Source organism: Ranitomeya variabilis, chromosome 4 (genome assembly GCF_051348905.1).
Source record: "Ranitomeya variabilis isolate aRanVar5 chromosome 4, aRanVar5.hap1, whole genome shotgun sequence".
Taxonomy (NCBI): domain Eukaryota; kingdom Metazoa; phylum Chordata; class Amphibia; order Anura; family Dendrobatidae; genus Ranitomeya; species Ranitomeya variabilis.
In genome coordinates this window covers 223547832-223570937 of record NC_135235.1, presented here as the reverse complement: position 1 = coordinate 223570937, position 23106 = coordinate 223547832, and the positions used below count along the sequence as shown (strand labels likewise).

General features: G+C 44.7%; 1 protein-coding gene across 2 annotated transcripts in view; it reads right to left on the bottom strand.

Annotated features, from left to right (window-relative positions):
• Positions 1-7979: 7979 nt before the first annotated feature.
• LOC143770441 (sialic acid-binding Ig-like lectin 13) overlaps positions 7980-23106 on the bottom strand; it is a 153124-nt gene continuing 137997 nt past the window's right edge. For both annotated transcript variants that reach the window (XM_077260066.1, XM_077260065.1), the window contains one exon: positions 7980-11664. In XM_077260066.1, coding sequence (XP_077116181.1) covers positions 11515-11664 — 150 coding nt within the window. In that variant the 3' untranslated portion in view covers positions 7980-11514. The remainder of the gene's footprint in view (positions 11665-23106) is intronic.

The window sequence follows — 23106 nt, the reverse complement described above, 5'->3', positions numbered from 1 at the left end:
ACTGACTTTGAATCGGATTTGCAAAATTTTTTAGGTCCCTGTGAATTTGAACACTATGGGAATCAATTCACGAGAACTGCCCCCATCCCCGAAAAAAAAAACCCCTGTGCTAACTGAACACAACCTTGAAAGGTTTGCTTATCTCTAATCCTAATAACAACATTTTTTAGAATTATTTATACACTGTAAACAAGGAGTTTAGTATTAAATGCCTTAGTGCTAATTTTGCTACTAAAACAAAATCCTGAATCCAAGCCTTGTGTGGTTCCAACATTATAAGATGGGCAAACCTTTTTTTAAATCCTAAAGAAAAGTCTCCATAATCCATTAAAAATTAAAAAGGCTATGTTTGTATTACAGGAATCAAAACAGGTTCTATATATACAGAGGAGACCTTAGAGTGATATTGTAATAATTATAGGGGATAACTCAGGACACTCTTTGCGTGGAACAAGACAACTACAAGACACAGTTTTATAAGTGGTAAAGTCTATATTATCACACGGTGATTCAAACAGGTGCAGAGAGAAACTCAAGTCCACAACACTTGGATTAAATATTAAATGCAGCTTAGCAGTCTATAGGAAACTTCAGAGGAAAATGCAATCACGCAGAAAGTCTATGAAGCACAATTATTCTTGAGGAGACTTGACACGAATAAGTCCTTGCTTAGTCCAAAACACAGATAGATATGCTTAGAAGGCAGTTAAAATAATATCTTAGCTCAACCAGGGAGGCCTCGGTAATAGTCTCAGGTTCTTGCAGAGCAGCAACAGCTTACATGTCCAGCAAATGCAGATGGAAGTAAACACGAGCAGCAGATGAAGGAGGATTACTGGAACTGGTGTATGCAGCAGGAACTCAGAGCAGAGTAGCAGGATAACCCAACAGGTACACAGGAGCAGGTATATAGTCAGGGAGTAACCAGAGGTCAGGAGCTGGATGCAAGGCAGAATACTGTAGCACAGACTGAAGGCTGGGGTGGAGTTTTATAGCAGGAAGGCACAGTGCACATGAGACGAAAGACACCATCTTGGAAAATGGCAGTAATGCACAAAAGGTAATAAAAAATGTTCAGAGTCCTGACATTACTCCCTCCTTAGAAGCGGCCTCAGGATGATCCCGGACCTGGTTTCTCAGGGAATCTCTGATGAAAATGAGAAATCTTCTGTTGGGCATTGATGTTTTCCACAGGTTCCCAAGAGTCTTCCTCAGGGGGATATCCCTGCCATCTTATCAGATATTGGAGCCGATTCCTGCGAATTCTAGAATCAACAATTTCCTCCACCACAAATTATTCTTGCCCATCAATCACCACAGCCCACAGAGGTGGCACAACACGTCCCTGGAAGGTATTAGGAGATACAGGCTTTAGTAAAGATACATGAAAAACTGGGTGTACCTTCATAGTCCTAGGCAGCTTCAGCCGGCAGGCCACAGAGCTCACAATACCGTTGATCTTGAAAGGGCCAATGAATTTCTGTCCAAGTTTTTGTGAAGGAACGTTTAACTTCAGATTCTTAGTTGCTAACCACACGGAATCTCCTACCTTGAACATGGGTGCAGGTTTACAGAATCTATCACCCGATCTCTTATAACGTTCTTGAGCTGTGGTCAGAGATTCCTTCAGAACCTCCAGATTTTGCCTCATCGCAGTCAGCCTTTCCTCCACTGCCGGAACCGGAGAATTAATTGGAGACCTAGGTAAGATACATGGATGATAACCCAGATTGGCAAAGAAAGGTGTAAATTTAGTAGAGGTGCTCTGAGAATTGTTATATGAAAATTCGGCTAACAGCAGCAACTCCAACCAATCATCCTGGAAATGGCTGACGTAGCATCTTAGATATTGTTCCAGCGTCTGGTTGGTACGCTCAGTCTGACCATTTGTCTGGGGATGGTAAGTGGAAGAGAGACAGACATTAATATTGAGTGCAGAGCAAAACCCCTTCCAGAATCTTGAAGTGAACTGCACTCCACGGTCAGAGATGATCTCATCTGGAACCCCATGCAACCGAAAGACATTCTGTATAACCAAGTTCACTGTATCTTTAGCTGAGGGGAGGCCGGTGCACGGAATAAAATGAGCAGCTTTAGTCAGGCGATCAACTACCACCATGAATGTATTCATGCCCCCTGATGTAGGCAGCTCCTCAATAAAGTCCAGTTGATATAGACCCCCAAGGGCTGGACAGAATAGGTAATGGTTGTAGAAGACCTGTAGGTGCCACATGAGGAGTCTTTAATGAGCACATACCTCGCAAGAGAGAACATAGTCCTTGGAATCCTTCAGGCAAGTTGGCCACCAGAAGAATCGGCTCAGGAACTCTTGTGTCTTCTGTACCCCCCTGTGACCAGCCAACTTGGAGTCATGTACCAACTTGAGGATCTGCAGACGGATGACCTCAGGGACGTAGAAACGTCGATCTCTGAACCACATACCACCCTTAAAGACAAGATTAATATCCACAGGTGGGTTGGCCAGAAATACATCACCATCATAGGCCTCCCTGCACTCCTTCCACAAGTCCTGATCGTGGATAACTTCGATGAAATTGGCATCAGATAGAATGGTCTTGGACGGGGCTCCAAGTACGGAATCCGCAGCATGGATTCGGGATAAAGCATCAGCCTTCCCATTACGAGAACCTGGACGGTACGAGATAACAAAATTAAATTGATTTAAAAATAAGCTCCAACGAGCCTGATGAGGAGAAAGACATCTAGCGGATCTAAGGAACTCTAAATTGCAATGGTAGGTTAGCACTATGATCTGTTGTGCAGCTCCTTGCAGATGATGCCTCCATTCTTTGAAAGCCGCAATAATAGCCAGCAATTCCTTGTCTCCCACGTCGTAATTCTTCTCTGCTGAGGTTAGTCTACAGGAAAAGAAAGCACAAGGATGTAGCAGACCCTTCTCTCCAGTTCTTTGGGAGAGAATATCCTTCAAAGCATTATTGTCACGATTCACACCGTGACTGTCAAGATCCCTTAGCCGCGGCCAGCAGTTTGTCACGAAATCCACAGGGATTCCTGACCACTGCCACCTTTAGGTCACGGATTGGGGTGACTTTAGACCAACAGACGGCTATCACATGTGCAGAGGGGCTTATCTTGGTTATCCCTCCACTGCCACAATGTGATAAAAAAAACACACACAAGGCTATTGACCTCTTAGTTTACAGCAGGGGCTTATTTTAGGTATCCCACTGCTCTTCAATATACCATGAACTGCAGGGATTTGTGTATATCCCGCTTACAGTTCCACTTGAACCTTGCAGCTCTCTGGCGCCCCCCTTACTGTAAGGTCAGATCAGGTACTGCACCTAGGGTAATTAGTCGCCAGAAAGGCTGCCTGCTATGTACTGGCTATTGGGCACGCTGCAGCGATGCGATAAACTACTCCCGCTCAGGCAGGAACAATAATTATCCAGCCGCAGTCGCTACAGTGACCCCCCAAAAGCCTGCACAGTATCGCTGCCACCAGCTTTGATTAAACGGGTCCGAAGCTAACCCAAAACAGTAGCATTATTTCCCTTCAAGAGACAGGGTACGTTTTTAGAGCAGGGAGAAAGAACTGGAATGAAATAATATACCCCACAAAATGTAGACAGTGCTTTATCAAAATATTTTACAAAGATGTTACAAATGAGACAATTGCAAATATGTACAAGGTAATTATGAAAATAAAAGGATTAAATGAAGAAAAGATAACACTCACATTTCTCAGATCATTGCATTGCAGGCAACCATACGTCCCAGCTCATTGGACGTGCTCAGGGCTCACAGGAAAAGACAAGAAGAAGACTGAGCTGGGGATCCTGCCACAAACTTAAAACCTGCAGCTAGTGACATCACAGAAAGGCTGGCTTATCCAGACCCTCCTCTCTCTACATTCTGACTAAGTATAAGCTAAATATTTCTAAGACTTGTAATTCCGCTACTGCACATATCATAGTTGTAACAAACCCAGCATTCATCTCAGATTACCGTGGGCTTTCTAATGAGATCAAATGTCTTATTATTTACAGAGCAATCCCTACTTCTTCACCCGATGGAGTTAGACGCCCGTGACTAGAGTGATGCGTAGATCCACCGAGGGAGAATAAGAAGATATATCTACCATTTTCCTATCTTACATCGTCTGCCTAATATCTTACAAAAATGGAACAAAAGACTTCCATGATTCCGGAATCTTCTCTAACAGTTCCAGCTAGAGCATTTGGGAGGGGGCGAGTAACTTCCTTCAGAGCCTGGAATTTATGGCATGGCCATAAAACCCCCTTCTGCCTTAGATTCAGAAACTCACAGGGAAGCAAAGCGAACCAGAGAGAGGGGGGGGGTTTAGCCCCCGCAGGCTAGCAAGAAAACTAACTTATGATATTTCATACCATATCTGTCATGGTTCCCAATGGCAGGGACTCAGGCAAAAACGGACTAGCTCTAGGAGTGATGGAATCTCAGATGACCGCGACGCTGAACCTAACACGCAACTAATAGTAGCCAGGGGGTGTGCCTACGATTATCCCTAGACACCTCGCACCAGCCGGAGATCTAGTTATCCCCTAGTAGAGGAATACACAGACCTGGCTTGCCTCCAGGGAAACCCCAAAAGTGATAGTAGCCCCCCACATATAATAACGGTTAGGTAAGAGGAAAACACGTACGCAGTATGAATATAGATTCAGCAAAGAGAGGCCCTCTGACTAGATAGCAGAAAATACAAAAGAGGACTTCGCGGTCACCTCAAAACCCTAAACAGCCATCCTGAAATTACTTTTACTCCGTTATCAACTCATGACACCGGAGTAGTAATTTCAGATCACTAGAGCTTCCAGCAGCAAGAGAAATATAAATGCATGCTGGACAAACAAACACAAAAAATGCCAAAGATCCAACTTAGCTGAGTTGCAGACTTGGAGCAGGTAGCAAGCAACAGAAATGCTCTGGTAACATTGATTGCCGGCACTAGAATGACTGAGAAGCCAGACTAAATAGGAAACTCCCAGTTTCCTGATGGGAACAGGTGCAAGACAAAAGTCAGCCAGTACCACCAGTAACCACCAGAGGGAGCCCAAAAACAGAATTCACAACACATATCGTGACAATTATCAGAAGCATCCACCTCCACAATGAAAGAAAGTGTTGGATCTGGGTGTATCAACAGCGGTGCTGATGTGAAACAGATCTTAAGCCGATCCAAAGCTTCTTGAGCCTGTGATGACCACTTAAAGGGCTTTTCCTTCTTTGTTAAGGAAGTAATGGGACGGACAATATCAGAAAAATTTCGAATGAAGCGTCTGTACAAATTTGCAAAATTAATAAAACGTTGGACCTCCTTAACGTTCTTGGGTACCGGCCAGTCAAGGATAGCCTGAATCTTACCAGATTCCATGTTCAGCCCCTGGGGAGAGATGATATAACCTAAGAACTGTATCTCAGAACGATGGAACTCGCATTTCTCTGGCTTAATATACAGATGGTTCTCTTTCAGACGTCTTAAAACAGTTTTGACATGTTCTTCATGTTCCTGTAGATAGTCAGAAAAGATTAGTATATTGTCCAAATAGATCACTACAAAATGGTCCAACAAATCTCTGAAAATGTCATTAGCAAGGTGTTGAAGGAGCGTTACAAAGCCCGAAGGGCATCACAAGAGATTCAAAGTGTCCATACCGGCATCTGAATGCTGTCTTCCACTTATCCCCTGGACGAATGCGCACCAAATTATAAGCCCCACGAAGATCCAGTTTAGAAAACACCTTAGCGTGGTGGACTCTTTCCAGTAATTCGGGAATCAGAGGCAAAGGGTAACGGTATTGTACGGTTACCTTATTGAGTTCCCGATACTCAACACAGAGTCTCAGGGTCCCATCCTTCTTCTTTACAAAAAAGATAGGTGCCCCTGCTGGTGAGGAAGAAGGACATATGAAGCCTTTGACCAGATTTTCATCAATATACTCCTTTAAGGCTTGAAGCTCAGGTGCCGCCTAAGGGTATACGTTACCAAAAGGAATAGCTACCCCAGGAAGCAACTCAATGGGACAGTCATAATGCCTGTGTGGAGGAAGCTGATCTGCATTCTTCTTGTCACAGATGTCAGAGAACGCTTTATATACTGGAGGTAAAGAAAATACCTGTACATGTGGTTCCGTAGTCGTGGACTCAGGGACAGCTTCTGTTAACGCTGAGTTGCTCCTTGTTGGAAAGATAATCTCCTTGGTCTCCCAGTTGATAATTGGGTTCTGAGAACACAACCAAGGAATGCCTAAAATCACAGGAAAATGAGGAGAAGAAATTAGCAAGAAAGAAAGTTGCTCCTGATGATTAGGCTCCAACAAAATTTCAAGGGGTACGGTCTCCTGATCCACAGGCCCAGAGATTAAAGGTGACCCATCCACTGTTTCCATGGTAATTGAAGAGGCTCTTTGCTGAATTTCAATACCATGTTCCTTGGCAAATGCGATATCCATGAAATTGCCACCTGCACCAGAGTCAATCATAGCTGCACTGGAAATCCACTGTCCTGAACACAGGATCTTAATAGGGAGAGAACAGTGAGAGTTCTTTTCCTTAAGCTCCTTGGGGGGTGAATTCATAGAAAGTGAATGGAATACAGCGTTTAAAGGCAGGCTACATTCAGAGATGTCAGATTCATCATCACAGTTGTCATACTCCCATACTGCTGCTAGCACCTTGTTAGGCCGTCTAGGACACTTAGGACAATTGATCAAGAAGTGGTCAGAATGGCCTCATTGATCTCGCGCCTCTGAACGGAATCAATTTGCATGGGCACCTCCTCCACCTCCTGAGATGTTTTACCTGCAGGCTCTTTGGAAGGAAGGGAAAAGTTAGAAATACGGTTATATGCAGCAAACTTCTCCTGCCTACGCTCAGTAAGGCGAATGTCAATGCGCATACAATGCTGTATAAATGTCTCTAGCTCTTGTGGTGACTCAGAGTAAGCTAGTTCATCTTTTACAATACTAGACAGACCCCTTTTAAAAATATTCAATTGTGCATAACTTTCCCAATTGGTATCTACCGCTAATCTCCTGAATTCAGTAGCATACTCAATAACAGAACATTTTGCCTGGCGTAAAGACAGTAAAGCAGATTCAGCGGTTGCATGGCGATTAAGATCATAAAACATTAATGCCATAGCAGCCAAGAAATCATCCAAGTTATTTAACCATGGGTCACGAGACTCAATCATTGGATTCGCCCAGGCGAGCGCTCGTTCGGTCAGCAGCATTATTACACACAATACTTTGGATCCATCATTAGGAAAATGGTCAGCATGCACATCAAAATATAGCATACATTGATTCACAAAGCCACGAAATTTGTCGCAATCACCATTAAATCTGAATGGGGGCAATTTAGGTGGGCTAGCTGGTGGTTGCCCAGAGGGAAAAGTCGCTTGTGCAGCCATTTGCGTGCTTATGTCCTGAAAAGCCCGTCCATACTGGGATTCTATGCCAGCAAGTTTGTTTTCCTGGGCTGCCATGCGGGTGCTTAAGTCCTGCAAAGTCTGTACAAACACTTGTTGATTGTGTTCAAAGCTTCCAAACTTCTTTTGCAGACCTTCCACATCTTTCTGCCGTGATCTAATTATGGAAAACACCTGCTCTAGTCTGCTTTCTGCAGTCATTGTTCCAGCAGTCTCCTTTCTTTTTTAGGCTAGAGTATCCTGTAATAATTATAGGGGATAACTCAGGATACTCTTTGCGTGGAACAAGACAACTACAGGACACAGTTTTATAAGTGGTAAAGTCTATGAAGCATAATTATTCTTGAGGAGACTTGATACAAATAAGTCCTTGCTTAGTCCAAAACACAGATAGATATGCTTATAAGGCAGTTCAAATAATATCTTAGCTCAACCAGGGAGGTCTGGGTAATAGTCTCAGGTTCTTGCAGAGCAGCAACAGCTTACATGTCCAGCAAATGAAGATGGAAGTAACGAGCAGCAGATGAAGGAGGATTACTGGAACTGGTGTATGCAGCAGGAACTCAGAGCAGAGTAGCAGGATAACCCAACAGGTACACAGGAGCAGGTATATAGCCAGGGAGTAACCAGAGGTCAGGAGCTGGATGCAAGGCAGAATACTCTAGCACAGACTGAAGGTTGGGGTGGAGTTTTATAGCAGGAATACACAGCACACATGAGACCAAAGACGCCATCTTGGAAAAGGGCAGTAATGCACAAAAGGTAAAAAAAATGTTCAGAGTCCTGACAGATATATACACACTTTCTCTAAAAAATAGATTAATCAAACAAAATTAAACTTTCTGTGAACTATTATAAAAACATTTTCATTTCATTGCAATTCTCCCATTAACAATTTACAGATAACAAAACACAAAATTGTAAAAAAAAATACAACATCTTAGCACAACTACAACTTAATCAAAGAATTGAAATTTAACAACTGAAATATCAGGAGACTGAGAGCGTCTTAAAGTCCACCCACATCTTATAAAGATTGTGTCATTAATATAATCAGAGTGACTGATCTTCATGGATCTGGCTTCTGGATCTGATGGAAGCTAATTATGTTGTGGCTGCAGCACAAAAAATATAGTATAACCTGATGACTATTGAAATGACAGATGGACAGATGAATCCAAAACCCTCATTAGGGTCTATCTACTATATAATTGTATAAGGGTCACTTCCGTCTTTCTGTCTGTCCTTCTGTCTGTCTGTCTTTCTTTCTGTCACGGATATTCATTGGTCGCGGCCACTGTCTGTCATGGAACCCAAGTCGCTGATTGGTCTCGCCAGCTGCCTGTCATGGCTGCCATGACCAATCAGCGACGGCCACAGTCTGATTAGTCCCTCCCTACTCCCCTGCAGTCAGTGCCCGGCGCCCACTCCATACTCCCTGCAGTCACAGCTCACACAGGGTTAATGCCAGCGGTAACGGACCGCGTTATGCCGTGGGCAACTCACACCGTTACCGCCGCTATTAACCCTGTGTGACCAAGTTTTTACTATTGAGGCTGCCTATGCAGCCTCAATAGTAAAAACATCTAATGTTAGAAATAATAAAATATAACAAATCATTATATACTCACCTTCCGCTGCCTTTCCCCCTCCTCACGACGCTCCGGTGACCGGTCCATGCAAGTGGCAGGTTCCGGTGCTATGGTAGGTGTGCGACAAGGACCTGCCATGATGTCACGGTCATGTGACCGCGACGTCATCACAGGCCCTGCACGCCTGCGTGAGAAGGACCTGCCATGACATCACTGTCATGTGACTGCGATGTCATCACACCCTGGGACCGGAAGCTGCCACGTGCACCGCACACAGGCGACAGAACTACAAGGGGCCCCTCGGAAGGTGAGTATATGTTTATTTTTTATTTTTTAACCTGTGACATACGTGGCTGGGCAATATACTATGTAGCTGGGCAATATACTACGTGGCTGGGCAATATACTACGTGGCTCTGTGCTGTATACTACATCGCTGTGCAATATACTATGTAGCTCTGTGCTGTATACTACGTCACTGGGCAATATACTACGTAACTGGGCAATATGTTACGTGGCTGGGCAATATACTACGTCACTGTGCAATATACTACGTGGCTCTGTGCTGTATACTACGTAACTGGGCAATATACTACGTCACTGGGCAATATACTGTGTAACTGGGCAATATATTACGTGGCTGTGCAATATACTACGCCACTGGGCAATATACTATGTAACTGGGCAATATACTACGTGGCTGGGCAATATACTACGTCACTGGGCAATATACTACGTAACTGGGCAATATACTATGTCACTGGACAATATACTATGTAACTGGGCAATATACTACGTCACTGGGCAATATACTACGTCACTGGGCAATATACTACGTGGCTGGGCAATATACTACGTGGAAATGCATATTCTAGAATACCCGATGCGTTAGAATCGGGCCACCATCTAGTAGAGTATATTTACCATATGCAACTGACATGTGAAACACAACTACCCACCAACTAAGCTACTTCAGAATTGGCATGTTCATCAGTCTTGATGTATCTGAAGCCGTTCACTGTCAAGTAATTACAGTGTAGTATCGGCATTATCCACAAGTAGGCGCATGTCTATTGAAAAATATTCTACTTCTACTGAACTCTCTCTATTTCTCCTTACTTTTCTAATAAATTGGAAAACATTGCAAATATTTATAAAAACAGTATGGCTGCCTATTGGTGTTTTGAAACCTTAAATCCCATTTTTACCGAAACTTTTCACCCATTAAAAAAATTGAAGTTATCGATTAGTATATTCTAATGTGTGCCTCATCTCTACTCTGTAGCCCTAACCCTTCACAGGTGAATGCTATACTCAGCCAGTCAAGTCTCACTCGAACAGAGAGCTCTTGCAGACATGTAAAAGATGTCATCCTTGGGCACCCAACGTGAACAAGAGACGCTTGTCGGACACTTCACTGCACATTAGCATACAGTGTATGACAGAGTCAAGACTTATTTTATAAGTTATGTGTCACTTCTACGGTGATATGAAAGGCTTATTAATAAAGTTGAGCAAATATGTTTGGAATCAGTTGTCGTATCTGTATTTGCCATATTCATGCCATATTGGTATCCTATTTGGGCCGAATTTATGTTTGATGATCGGTTCCGAACATATTTGTTCATTTCTACTCCCATTGACTCCAATGACGTTCGGCTGTGTAGGGTGAATGTTGTAAAAACAATATTTGCTGCTGGTCATAATCGGAATCGAATTTTGAAAAATTCACTCAACTCCACCAATAACGTAGAAGAACGTGGTGGCAATGGCCTTATTCGGAAAAACTTGACGACAAGATCCCCTTAAGCAATACATTTGTTTTGCATAGGAACACCCTCAAGACTGACATTGCACCTTCAAGGCAAATGTGTATTGACCATATCTTTCAAAAGGACATATATGTAGGACATTCTGGGACAGTCGGAAACTATGCATGTTCCTATATACAGTATAGGTCCTCCTTTCACTCCTAAGGTACATTGTGATCTAACTAACATATCAATATACAGAATTTAATCACTGGAAAAGGACTTCATGGTCAGAAGAACAGAAGGAAGAAGGAGAAGAGGAAGATCAGAAACCTGATGGCTTGATACAATCAAGATAATAGTGGAGAAGACCCCAGTGGACCTATCTAGTCTTGCTCAAGATCGATCTTCCTACAAGTCGTTAGAGCTTAAGATCAAGCTGAAGGGCATTAGATAAAAAATACATAATTTACATATCAATGGACAATGATCATTCAAATGTCCATCTACTAGTTCTCTTCATCAGGGTCATCTACTGCATGTTGTGAGCTTATTGTCCATATAGGTAAATCCAGCTTCACATATATTAATGTTTAGTCACCAAACTATGAAAAACATTACATACGTATCTTATAATTTGTAAACCAGTCCATTAGGAACATCAAAATTAAAGAAAACCTTTAACTCATGATGGGATCACAGTTCACACTTGGATCAATTTATTTCATGATAATTTCGGCATATTCTGTTTCTGGTTGACTTGGAGGCACTTTGGAGGGTTTAGAAGAAAAAGCGATGGTGGAATAGTGCAGGTCTTCTTCTGAAGTGACACCAATGGGATCTAGTTGAGCGCTGGCATCTGCTGACTCCTAAGCAGAAATGCAAAATGTAACTATAAAATCTCAAAATTCTGTGCACATCCAATCAAAGTGCTGCAAATTTGAATCCTAATGTTCAAGCAGGACGTTCGTGGCAGGATACAATAGAAAAAAAAGCAAATTCAATTCTTCCAAATTTTATCCTCAGCATGTCTTTACTTGCATCATGCATCACGAGTAGGGTTGAGCGACTTTCTTTTTTTTAAGATCGAGTCGGGTTTTGTGAAACCCGACTTTGTCCAGAGTCGAGTCGAGTGCAGTCGGCCGATTATCGCTAAAAGTCGGGGATCGACCGAAACACGAAACCCAATGCAAGTCAATGGGGAAGCATAGTCGGCAGTGAGTGGAGGCCAGGAAAACACCTACAGTGCCCATTTTAATGCCAAAAACATCCATTCTTGTTTCTGAAGCTTGTCAATCTTAATTAACTTTATAATAATAGTTGTTCAATGGAACTTGGGGGTCATTTGGCAAATTTGTGGGGGGTAGGGCTGGTTCAAGGTTTTAGTGGGCCCAGGAATCGAGGACTACGTCACGGCGGTGGAGCAGGGAGAGGTAAGTATTTCAACGTTGCAAGTGCTGTGATCCTGAGCAAGCAGGGGGGCACACTTGTTCGCATTGGCACTGGCACAGGGCCCCTCAAAGTACAGCGGTGTGTTTGCACGGCGGGGGCGCCTCCCACCAGCAGCGACACTTTTGCGTACTCTGAGGGGCCCTGTGCCAGTGACGTCGCCAACGAGTATGCCCCCCCCACCTGATGAAGGAACCTGCACTTTCATCTGCACCTTCCTCTTTGTCCCTGTGTAAGGTGGTATAACATGCGGGAAGGGGAACCTTACTTTCAGCAGGGTCAGATTCTGGCTGTGTAGAGTGCAAGGGGAATGTAGTGGTCTAGGTCAATGTACCAGCAGACTCATCTAGCAGTGGCTGGGCAATGGGCAGGATGAGGAGGAAACAGATATAGGGCCAAAGAATAAAGTAGGCTAAATGCAGTTCAAAATTGGTAACAGGACTAAACAGGCGGCATTGCTTTGTTCAGTGGAGTAGCAAACCCAGGAGCAGCAGACACTGTTTTAAGGGCCCAAACACACTAATAGGCCAAATGCAGTTTAATATCTGATACTTTAGGCCAAAAGCCTAAAGACTGAAGCTCAGCTTTATTCAGTTGAGGGCAAAACACCAGGGAGGGGCAGACACCGTTAGAAGGCCCTAACCACCAATTTTTGAAAACACAGCACTTAATGAGAGCCAGAAGGATGAAGCTCAGCTTTATTCAGTTGAGGGCAAACACCAGGGAGGGGCAGACACCGTTAGTAGGCCCTAACCACCAATTTTTGAAAACACAGCACTTAATGAGAGCCAGAAGGATGAAGCTCAGCTTTATTCAGTTGGGGGCAAACACCAGGGAGGGGCAGACACCGTTAGTAGGCCCTAACCAAAGTTGAAGGCCAAATGCAGTTTAATTTCTGATACTATAGGCCGAAAGCCAGAAGGATGAAGCTCAGCTTTATTCAGTTGAGGAGAAACACCAGGCAGGGGCAGACACCGTTAGTAGGCCGTAACCAAAGTTGAAGGACAAATGCAGTTTAATTTCTGATACTATAGGCCGAAAGCCAGAAGGATGAAGCTCAGCTTTATTCAGTTGAGGGCAAACACCAGGGAGGGGCAGACACCGTTAGTAGGCCCTAACCACCAATTTTTGAAAACACAGCACTTAATGAGAGCCAGAAGGATGAAGCTCAGCTTTATTCAGTTGAGGAGAAACACCAGGCAGGGGCAGACACCGTTAGTAGGCCGTAACCAAAGTTGAAGGCCAAATGCAGTTTAATTTCTGATACTATAGGCCGAAAGCCAGAAGGTTGAAGCTCAGCTTTATTCAGTTCAGGGCAAACACCAGGGAGGGGCAGACACCGGTAGTAGGCCCTAAACACCAATTTTTGAAAACACAGCACTTAATGAGAGCCAGAAGGATGAAGCTCAGCTTTATTCAGTTGAGGGCAAACACCAGGGAGGGGCAGACACCGTTAGTAGGCCCTAACCAAAGTTGAAGGACAAATGCAGTTTAATTTCTGATACTATAGGCCGAAAGCCAGAAGGATGAAGCTCAGCTTTATTCAGTTGAGGACAAACACCAGGCAGGGGCAGACACCGTTAGTAGGCCGTAACCAAAGTTGAAGGCCAAATGCAGTTTAATTTCTGATACTATAGGCCGAAAGCCAGAAGGATGAAGCTCAGCTTTATTCAGTTGAGGAGAAACACCAGGCAGGGGCAGACACCATTAGTAGGCCGTAACCAAAGTTGAAGGCCAAATGCAGTTTAATTTCTGATACTATAGGCCGAAAGCCAGAAGGATAAAGCTCAGCTTTATTCAGTTGAGGAGAAACACCAGGCAGGGGCAGACACCGTTAGTAGGCCGTAACCAAAGTTGAAGGCCAAATGCAGTTTAATTTCTGATACTATAGGCCGAAAGCCAGAAGGATGAAGCTCAGCTTTATTTAAATGAGGACAAACACCAGGCAGGGGCAGACACCGTTATTAGGCCGTAACCAAAGTTGAAGGCCAAATGCAGTTTACTTTCTGATACTATAGGCCGAAAGCCAGAAGGATGAAGCTCAGCTTTATTCAGTTGAGGGCAAACACCAGGGAGGGGCAGACACCGTTAGTAGGCCCTAACCACCAATTTTTGAAAACACAGCACTTAATGAGAGCCAGAAGGATGAAGCTCAGCTTTATTCAGTTGAGGGCAAACACCAGGGAGGGGCAGACACCGTTAGTAGGCCCTAACAACCAATTTTTGAAAACACAGCACTTAATGAGAGCCAGAAGGATGAAGCTCAGCTTTATTCAGTTGAGGACAAACACCAGGCAGGGGCAGACACCGTTAGTAGGCCGTAACCAAAGTTAAAGGCCAAATGCAGTTTAATTTCTGATACTATAGGCCGAAAGCCAGAAGGATGAAGCTCAGCTTTATTCAGTTGAGGACAAACACCAGGCAGGGGCAGACACCGTTAGTAGGCCGTAACCAAAGTTGAAGGCCAAATGCAGTTTAATTTCTGATACTATAGGCCGAAAGCCAGAAGGATGAAGCTCAGCTTTATTCAGTTGAGGAGAAACACCAGGCAGGGGCAGACACCGTTAGTAGGCCGTAACCAAAGTTGAAGGCCAAATGCAGTTTAATTTCTGATACTATAGGCCGAAAGCCAGAAGGATGAAGCTCAGCTTTATTCAGTTGAGGAGAAACACCAGGCAGGGGCAGACACCGTTAGTAGGCCGTAACCAAAGTTGAAGGCCAAATGCAGTTTAATTTCTGATACTATAGGCCGAAAGCCAGAAGGATGAAGCTGAGCTTTATTCAGTTGAGGACAAACACCAGGCAGGGGCAGACACCGTTAGTAGGCCGTAACCAAAGTTGAAGGCCAAATGCAGTTTAATTTCTGATACTATAGGCCGAAAGCCAGAAGGATGAATCTCAGCTTTAATCAGTTGAGGAGAAACAACAGGCAGAGGCAGACACCGTTAGTAGGTCGTAACCAAAGTTGAAGGCCAAATGCAGTTTAATTTCTGATACTATAGGCCGAAAGCCAGAAGGATGAAGCTCAGCTTTATTCAGTTGAGGACAAACACCAGGCAGGGGCAGACACCGTTAGTAGGCTGTAGCCAAAGTTGAAGGCCAAATGCAGTTTAATTTCTGATACTATAGGCCGAAAGCCAGAAGGATGAAGCTCAGCTTTATTCAGTTGAGGACAAACACCAGGCAGGGGCAGACACCGTTAGTAGGCCGTAACCAAAGTTGAAGGCCAAATGCAGTTTAGTTTCTGATACTATAGGCCGAAAGCCAGAAGGATGAAGCTCAGCTTTATTCAGTTGAGGAGAAACACCAGGCAGGGGCAGACACCGTTAGTAGGCCGTAACCAAAGTTGAAGGCCAAATGCAGTTTAATTTCTGATACTATAGACTGAAAGCCAGAAGGATGAAGCTCAGCTTTATTCAGTTGAGGGCAAACACCAGGGAGGGGCAGACACCGTTAGTGGGCCCTAACCACCAATTTTTGAAAACACAGCACTTAATGAGAGCCAGAAGGATGAAGCTCAGCTTTATTCAGTTGAGGGCAAACACCAGGGAGGGGCAGACACCGTTAGTAGGCCCTAACCAAAGTTGAAGGCCAAATGCAGTTTAATTTCTGATACTATAGGCCAAAAGCCAGAAGGATGAAGCTCAGCTTTATTCAGTTGAGGACAAACACCAGGCAGGGGCAGACACCGTTAGTAGGCCGTAACCAAAGTTGAAGGCCAAATGCAGTTTAATTTCTGATACTATAGGCCGAAAGCCAGAAGGATGAAGCTCAGCTTTATTCAGTTGAGGAGAAACACCAGGCAGGGGCAGACACCGTTAGTAGGCCGTAACCAAAGTTGAAGGCCAAATGCAGTTTAATTTCTGATACTATAGGCCGAAAGCCAGAAGGATAAAGCTCAGCTTTATTTAGTTGACGAGAAACACCAGGCAGGGGCAGAAACCGTTAGTAGGCCGTAACCAAATTTGAAGGCCAAATGCAGTTTAATTTCTGATACTATAGGCCGAAAGCCAGAAGGATGAAGCTCAGCTTCATTTAGTTGAGGACAAACACCAGGCAGGGGCAGACACCGTTAGTAGGCCGTAACCAAAGTTGAAGGCCAAATGCAGTTTAATTTCTGATACTATAGGCCGAAAGCCAGAAGAATGAAGCTCAGCTTTATTCAGTTGAGGACAAACACCAGGCAGGGGCAGACACCGTTAGTAGGCCGTAACCAAAGTTGAAGGCCAAATGCAGTTTAATTTCTGATACTATAGGTCGAAAGCCAGAAGGATGAAGCTCAGCTTTATTCAGTTGAGGGCAAACACCAGGGAGGGGCAGACACCGTTAGTAGGCCCTAAACACCAATTTTTGAAAACACAGCACTTAATGAGAGCCAGAAGGATGAAGCTCAGCTTTATTCAGTTGAGGACAAACACCAGGCAGGGGCAGACACCGTTAGTAGGCCGTAACCAAAGTTGAAGGCCAAATGCAGTTTAATTTCTGATACTATAGGCCGAAAGCCAGAAGGATGAAGCTCAGCTTTATTCAGTTGAGGACAAACACCAGGCAGGGGCAGACACCGTTAGTAGGCCGTAACCAAAGTTGAAGGCCAAATTCAGTTTAATTTCTGAAACTATAGGCCGAAAGCCAGAAGGATGAAGCTCAGCTTTATTCAGTTGAGAGCAAACACCAGGGAGGGGCAGACACCGTTAGTAGGCCCTAACCACCAATTTTTGAAAACACAGCACTTAATGAGTGCCAGAAGGATGAAGCTCAGCTTTATTCAGTTGAGGGCAAACACCAGGGAGGGGCAGACACCGTTAGTAGGCCCTAACCACCAATTTTTGAAAACACAGCACTTAATGAGAGCCAGAAGGATGAAGCTCAGCTTTATTCAGTTGAGGACAAACATCAGGCAGGGGCAGACACCGTTAGTAGGCCGTAACCAAAGTTGAAGGCCAAATGCAGTTTAACTTCTGATACTATAGGCCGAAAGCCAGAAGGATGAAGCTCAGCTTTATTCAGTTGAGGACAAACACCAGGCAGGGGCAGACACCGTTAGTAGGCCGTAACCAATGTTGAAGGCCAAATGCAGTTTAATTTCTGATACTATAGGCCGAAATCCAGAAGGATGAATCTCAGCTTTAATCAGTTGAGGAGAAACACCAGGCAGGGGCAGACACCGTTAGTAGGCCGTAACCAAAGTTGAAGGCCAAATGCAGTTTAATTTCTGATACTATAGGCCGAAAGCCAGAAGGATGAAGCTCAGCTTTATTCAGTTGAGGACAAACACCAGGCAGGGGCAGACACCGTTAGTAGGCCGTAACCAAAGTTGAAGGCCAAATGCAGTTTAGTTTCTGATACTATAGGCCGAAAGCCAGAAGGATGAAGCTCAGCTTTATTCAGTTGAGGAGAAACACCAGGCAGGGGCAGACACCGTTAGTAGGCCGTAACCAAAGTTGAAGGCCAAATGCAGTTTAATTTCTGATATAGACTGAAAGCCAGAAGGATGAAGCTCAGCTTTATTCAGTTGAGGGCAAACACCAGGGAGGGGCAGACACCGTTAGTGGGCCCTAACCACCAATTTTTGAAAACACAGCACTTAATGAGAGCCAGAAGGATGAAGCTCAGCTTTATTCAGTTGAGGGCAAACACCAGGGAGGGGCAGACACCGTTAGTAGGCCGTAACCAAAGTTAAAGGCCAAATGCAGTTTAATTTCTGATACTATAGGCCGAAATCCAGAAGGATGAATCTCAGCTTTAATCAGTTGAGGAGAAACACCAGGCAGGGGCAGACACCGTTAGTAGGCCGTAACCAAAGTTGAAGGCCAAATGCAGTTTAATTTCTGATACTATAGGCCGAAAGCCAGAAGGATGAAGCTCAGCTTTATTCAGTTGAGGAGAAACACCAGGCAGGGGCAGACACCATTAGTAGGCCGTAACCAAAGTTGAAGGCCAAATGCAGTTTAATTTCTGATACTATAGGCCGAAAGCCAGAAGGATAAAGCTCAGCTTTATTCAGTTGAGGAGAAACACCAGGCAGGGGCAGACACCGTTAGTAGGCCGTAACCAAAGTTGAAGGCCAAATGCAGTTTAATTTCTGATACTATAGGCCGAAAGCCAGAAGGATGAAGCTCAGCTTTATTTAAATGAGGACAAACACCAGGCAGGGGCAGACACCGTTATTAGGCCGTAACCAAAGTTGAAGGCCAAATGCAGTTTACTTTCTGATACTATAGGCCGAAAGCCAGAAGGATGAAGCTCAGCTTTATTCAGTTGAGGGCAAACACCAGGGAGGGGCAGACACCGTTAGTAGGCCCTAACCACCAATTTTTGAAAACACAGCACTTAATGAGAGCCAGAAGGATGAAGCTCAGCTTTATTCAGTTGAGGGCAAACACCAGGGAGGGGCAGACACCGTTAGTAGGCCCTAACAACCAATTTTTGAAAACACAGCACTTAATGAGAGCCAGAAGGATGAAGCTCAGCTTTATTCAGTTGAGGACAAACACCAGGCAGGGGCAGACACCGTTAGTAGGCCGTAACCAAAGTTAAAGGCCAAATGCAGTTTAATTTCTGATACTATAGGCCGAAAGCCAGAAGGATGAAGCTCAGCTTTATTCAGTTGAGGACAAACACCAGGCAGGGGCAGACACCGTTAGTAGGCCGTAACCAAAGTTGAAGGCCAAATGCAGTTTAATTTCTGATACTATAGGCCGAAAGCCAGAAGGATGAAGCTCAGCTTTATTCAGTTGAGGAGAAACACCAGGCAGGGGCAGACACCGTTAGTAGGCCGTAACCAAAGTTGAAGGCCAAATGCAGTTTAATTTCTGATACTATAGGCCGAAAGCCAGAAGGATGAAGCTCAGCTTTATTCAGTTGAGGAGAAACACCAGGCAGGGGCAGACACCGTTAGTAGGCCGTAACCAAAGTTGAAGGCCAAATGCAGTTTAATTTCTGATACTATAGGCCGAAAGCCAGAAGGATGAAGCTGAGCTTTATTCAGTTGAGGACAAACACCAGGCAGGGGCAGACACCGTTAGTAGGCCGTAACCAAAGTTGAAGGCCAAATGCAGTTTAATTTCTGATACTATAGGCCGAAAGCCAGAAGGATGAATCTCAGCTTTAATCAGTTGAGGAGAAACAACAGGCAGAGGCAGACACCGTTAGTAGGTCGTAACCAAAGTTGAAGGCCAAATGCAGTTTAATTTCTGATACTATAGGCCGAAAGCCAGAAGGATGAAGCTCAGCTTTATTCAGTTGAGGACAAACACCAGGCAGGGGCAGACACCGTTAGTAGGCTGTAGCCAAAGTTGAAGGCCAAATGCAGTTTAATTTCTGATACTATAGGCCGAAAGCCAGAAGGATGAAGCTCAGCTTTATTCAGTTGAGGACAAACACCAGGCAGGGGCAGACACCGTTAGTAGGCCGTAACCAAAGTTGAAGGCCAAATGCAGTTTAGTTTCTGATACTATAGGCCGAAAGCCAGAAGGATGAAGCTCAGCTTTATTCAGTTGAGGAGAAACACCAGGCAGGGGCAGACACCGTTAGTAGGCCGTAACCAAAGTTGAAGGCCAAATGCAGTTTAATTTCTGATACTATAGACTGAAAGCCAGAAGGATGAAGCTCAGCTTTATTCAGTTGAGGGCAAACACCAGGGAGGGGCAGACACCGTTAGTGGGCCCTAACCACCAATTTTTGAAAACACAGCACTTAATGAGAGCCAGAAGGATGAAGCTCAGCTTTATTCAGTTGAGGGCAAACACCAGGGAGGGGCAGACACCGTTAGTAGGCCCTAACCAAAGTTGAAGGCCAAATGCAGTTTAATTTCTGATACTATAGGCCAAAAGCCAGAAGGATGAAGCTCAGCTTTATTCAGTTGAGGACAAACACCAGGCAGGGGCAGACACCGTTAGTAGGCCGTAACCAAAGTTGAAGGCCAAATGCAGTTTAATTTCTGATACTATAGGCCGAAAGCCAGAAGGATGAAGCTCAGCTTTATTCAGTTGAGGAGAAACACCAGGCAGGGGCAGACACCGTTAGTAGGCCGTAACCAAAGTTGAAGGCCAAATGCAGTTTAATTTCTGATACTATAGGCCGAAAGCCAGAAGGATAAAGCTCAGCTTTATTTAGTTGACGAGAAACACCAGGCAGGGGCAGAAACCGTTAGTAGGCCGTAACCAAATTTGAAGGCCAAATGCAGTTTAATTTCTGATACTATAGGCCGAAAGCCAGAAGGATGAAGCTCAGCTTTATTTAGTTGAGGACAAACACCAGGCAGGGGCAGACACCGTTAGTAGGCCGTAACCAAAGTTGAAGGCCAAATGCAGTTTAATTTCTGATACTATAGGCCGAAAGCCAGAAGAATGAAGCTCAGCTTTATTCAGTTGAGGACAAACACCAGGCAGGGGCAGACACCGTTAGTAGGCCGTAACCAAAGTTGAAGGCCAAATGCAGTTTAATTTCTGATACTATAGGTCGAAAGCCAGAAGGATGAAGCTCAGCTTTATTCAGTTGAGGTTAAACACCAGGGAGGGGCAGACACCGTTAGTAGGCCCTAAACACCAATTTTTGAAAACACAGCACTTAATGAGAGCCAGAAGGATGAAGCTCAGCTTTATTCAGTTGAGGACAAACACCAGGCAGGGGCAGACACCGTTAGTAGGCCGTAACCAAAGTTGAAGGCCAAATGCAGTTTAATTTCTGATACTATAGGCCGAAAGCCAGAAGGATGAAGCTCAGCTTTATTCAGTTGAGGACAAACACCAGGCAGGGGCAGACACCGTTAGTAGGCCGTAACCAAAGTTGAAGGCCAAATTCAGTTTAATTTCTGAAACTATAGGCCGAAAGCCAGAAGGATGAAGCTCAGCTTTATTCAGTTGAGAGCAAACACCAGGGAGGGGCAGACACCGTTAGTAGGCCCTAACCACCAATTTTTGAAAACACAGCACTTAATGAGTGCCAGAAGGATGAAGCTCAGCTTTATTCAGTTGAGGACAAACACCAGGCAGGGGCAGACACCGTTAGTAGGCCGTAACCAAAGTTGAAGGCCAAATGCAGTTTAATTTCTGATACTATAGGCCGAAAGCCAGAAGGATGAAGCTCAGCTTTATTCAGTTGAGGACAAACACCAGGCAGGGGCAGACACCGTTAGTAGGCCGTAACCAAAGTTGAAGGCCAAATTCAGTTTAATTTCTGAAACTATAGGCCGAAAGCCAGAAGGATGAAGCTCAGCTTTATTCAGTTGAGAGCAAACACCAGGGAGGGGCAGACACCGTTAGTAGGCCCTAACCACCAATTTTTGAAAACACAGCACTTAATGAGTGCCAGAAGGATGAAGCTCAGCTTTATTCAGTTGAGGGCAAACACCAGGGAGGGGCAGACACCGTTCGTAGGCCCTAACCACCAATTTTTGAAAACACAGCACTTAATGAGAGCCAGAAGGATGAAGCTCAGCTTTATTCAGTTGAGGACAAACATCAGGCAGGGGCAGACACCGTTAGTAGGCCGTAACCAAAGTTGAAGGCCAAATGCAGTTTAACTTCTGATACTATAGGCCGAAAGCCAGAAGGATGAAGCTCAGCTTTATTCAGTTGAGGACAAACACCAGGCAGGGGCAGACACCGTTAGTAGGCCGTAACCAATGTTGAAGGCCAAATGCAGTTTAATTTCTGATACTATAGGCCGAAATCCAGAAGGATGAATCTCAGCTTTAATCAGTTGAGGAGAAACACCAGGCAGGGGCAGACACCGTTAGTAGGCCGTAACCAAAGTTGAAGGCCAAATGCAGTTTAATTTCTGATACTATAGGCCGAAAGCCAGAAGGATGAAGCTCAGCTTTATTCAGTTGAGGACAAACACCAGGCAGGGGCAGACACCGTTAGTAGGCCGTAACCAAAGTTGAAGGCCAAATGCAGTTTAGTTTCTGATACTATAGGCCGAAAGCCAGAAGGATGAAGCTCAGCTTTATTCAGTTGAGGAGAAACACCAGGCAGGGGCAGACACCGTTAGTAGGCCGTAACCAAAGTTGAAGGCCAAATGCAGTTTAATTTCTGATATAGACTGAAAGCCAGAAGGATGAAGCTCAGCTTTATTCAGTTGAGGGCAAACACCAGGGAGGGGCAGACACCGTTAGTGGGCCCTAACCACCAATTTTTGAAAACACAGCACTTAATGAGAGCCAGAAGGATGAAGCTCAGCTTTATTCAGTTGAGGGCAAACACCAGGGAGGGGCAGACACCGTTAGTAGGCCCTAACCAAAGTTGAAGGCCAAATGCAGTTTAATTTCTGATACTATAGGCCGAAAGCCAGAAGGATGAAGCTCAGCTTTATTCAGTTGAGGACAAACACCAGGCAGGGGCAGACACCGTTAGTAGGCCGTAACCAAAGTTGAAGGCCAAATGCAGTTTAATTTCTGATACTATAGGCCGAAAGCCAGAAGGATGAAGCTCAGCTTTATTCAGTTGAGGAGAAACACCAGGCAGGGGCAGACACCGTTAGTAGGCCGTAACCAAAGTTGAAGGCCAAATGCAGTTTAATTTCTGATACTATAGGCCGAAAGCCAGAAGGATAAAGCTCAGCTTTATTTAGTTGACGAGAAACACCAGGCAGGGGCAGAAACCGTTAGTAGGCCGTAACCAAATTTGAAGGCCAAATGCAGTTTAATTTCTGATACTATAGGCCGAAAGCCAGAAGGATGAAGCTCAGCTTTATTTAGTTGAGGACAAACACCAGGCAGGGGCAGACACCGTTAGTAGGCCGTAACCAAAGTTGAAGGCCAAATGCAGTTTAATTTCTGATACTATAGGCCGAAAGCCAGAAGAATGAAGCTCAGCTTTATTCAGTTGAGGACAAACACCAGGCAGGGGCAGACACCGTTA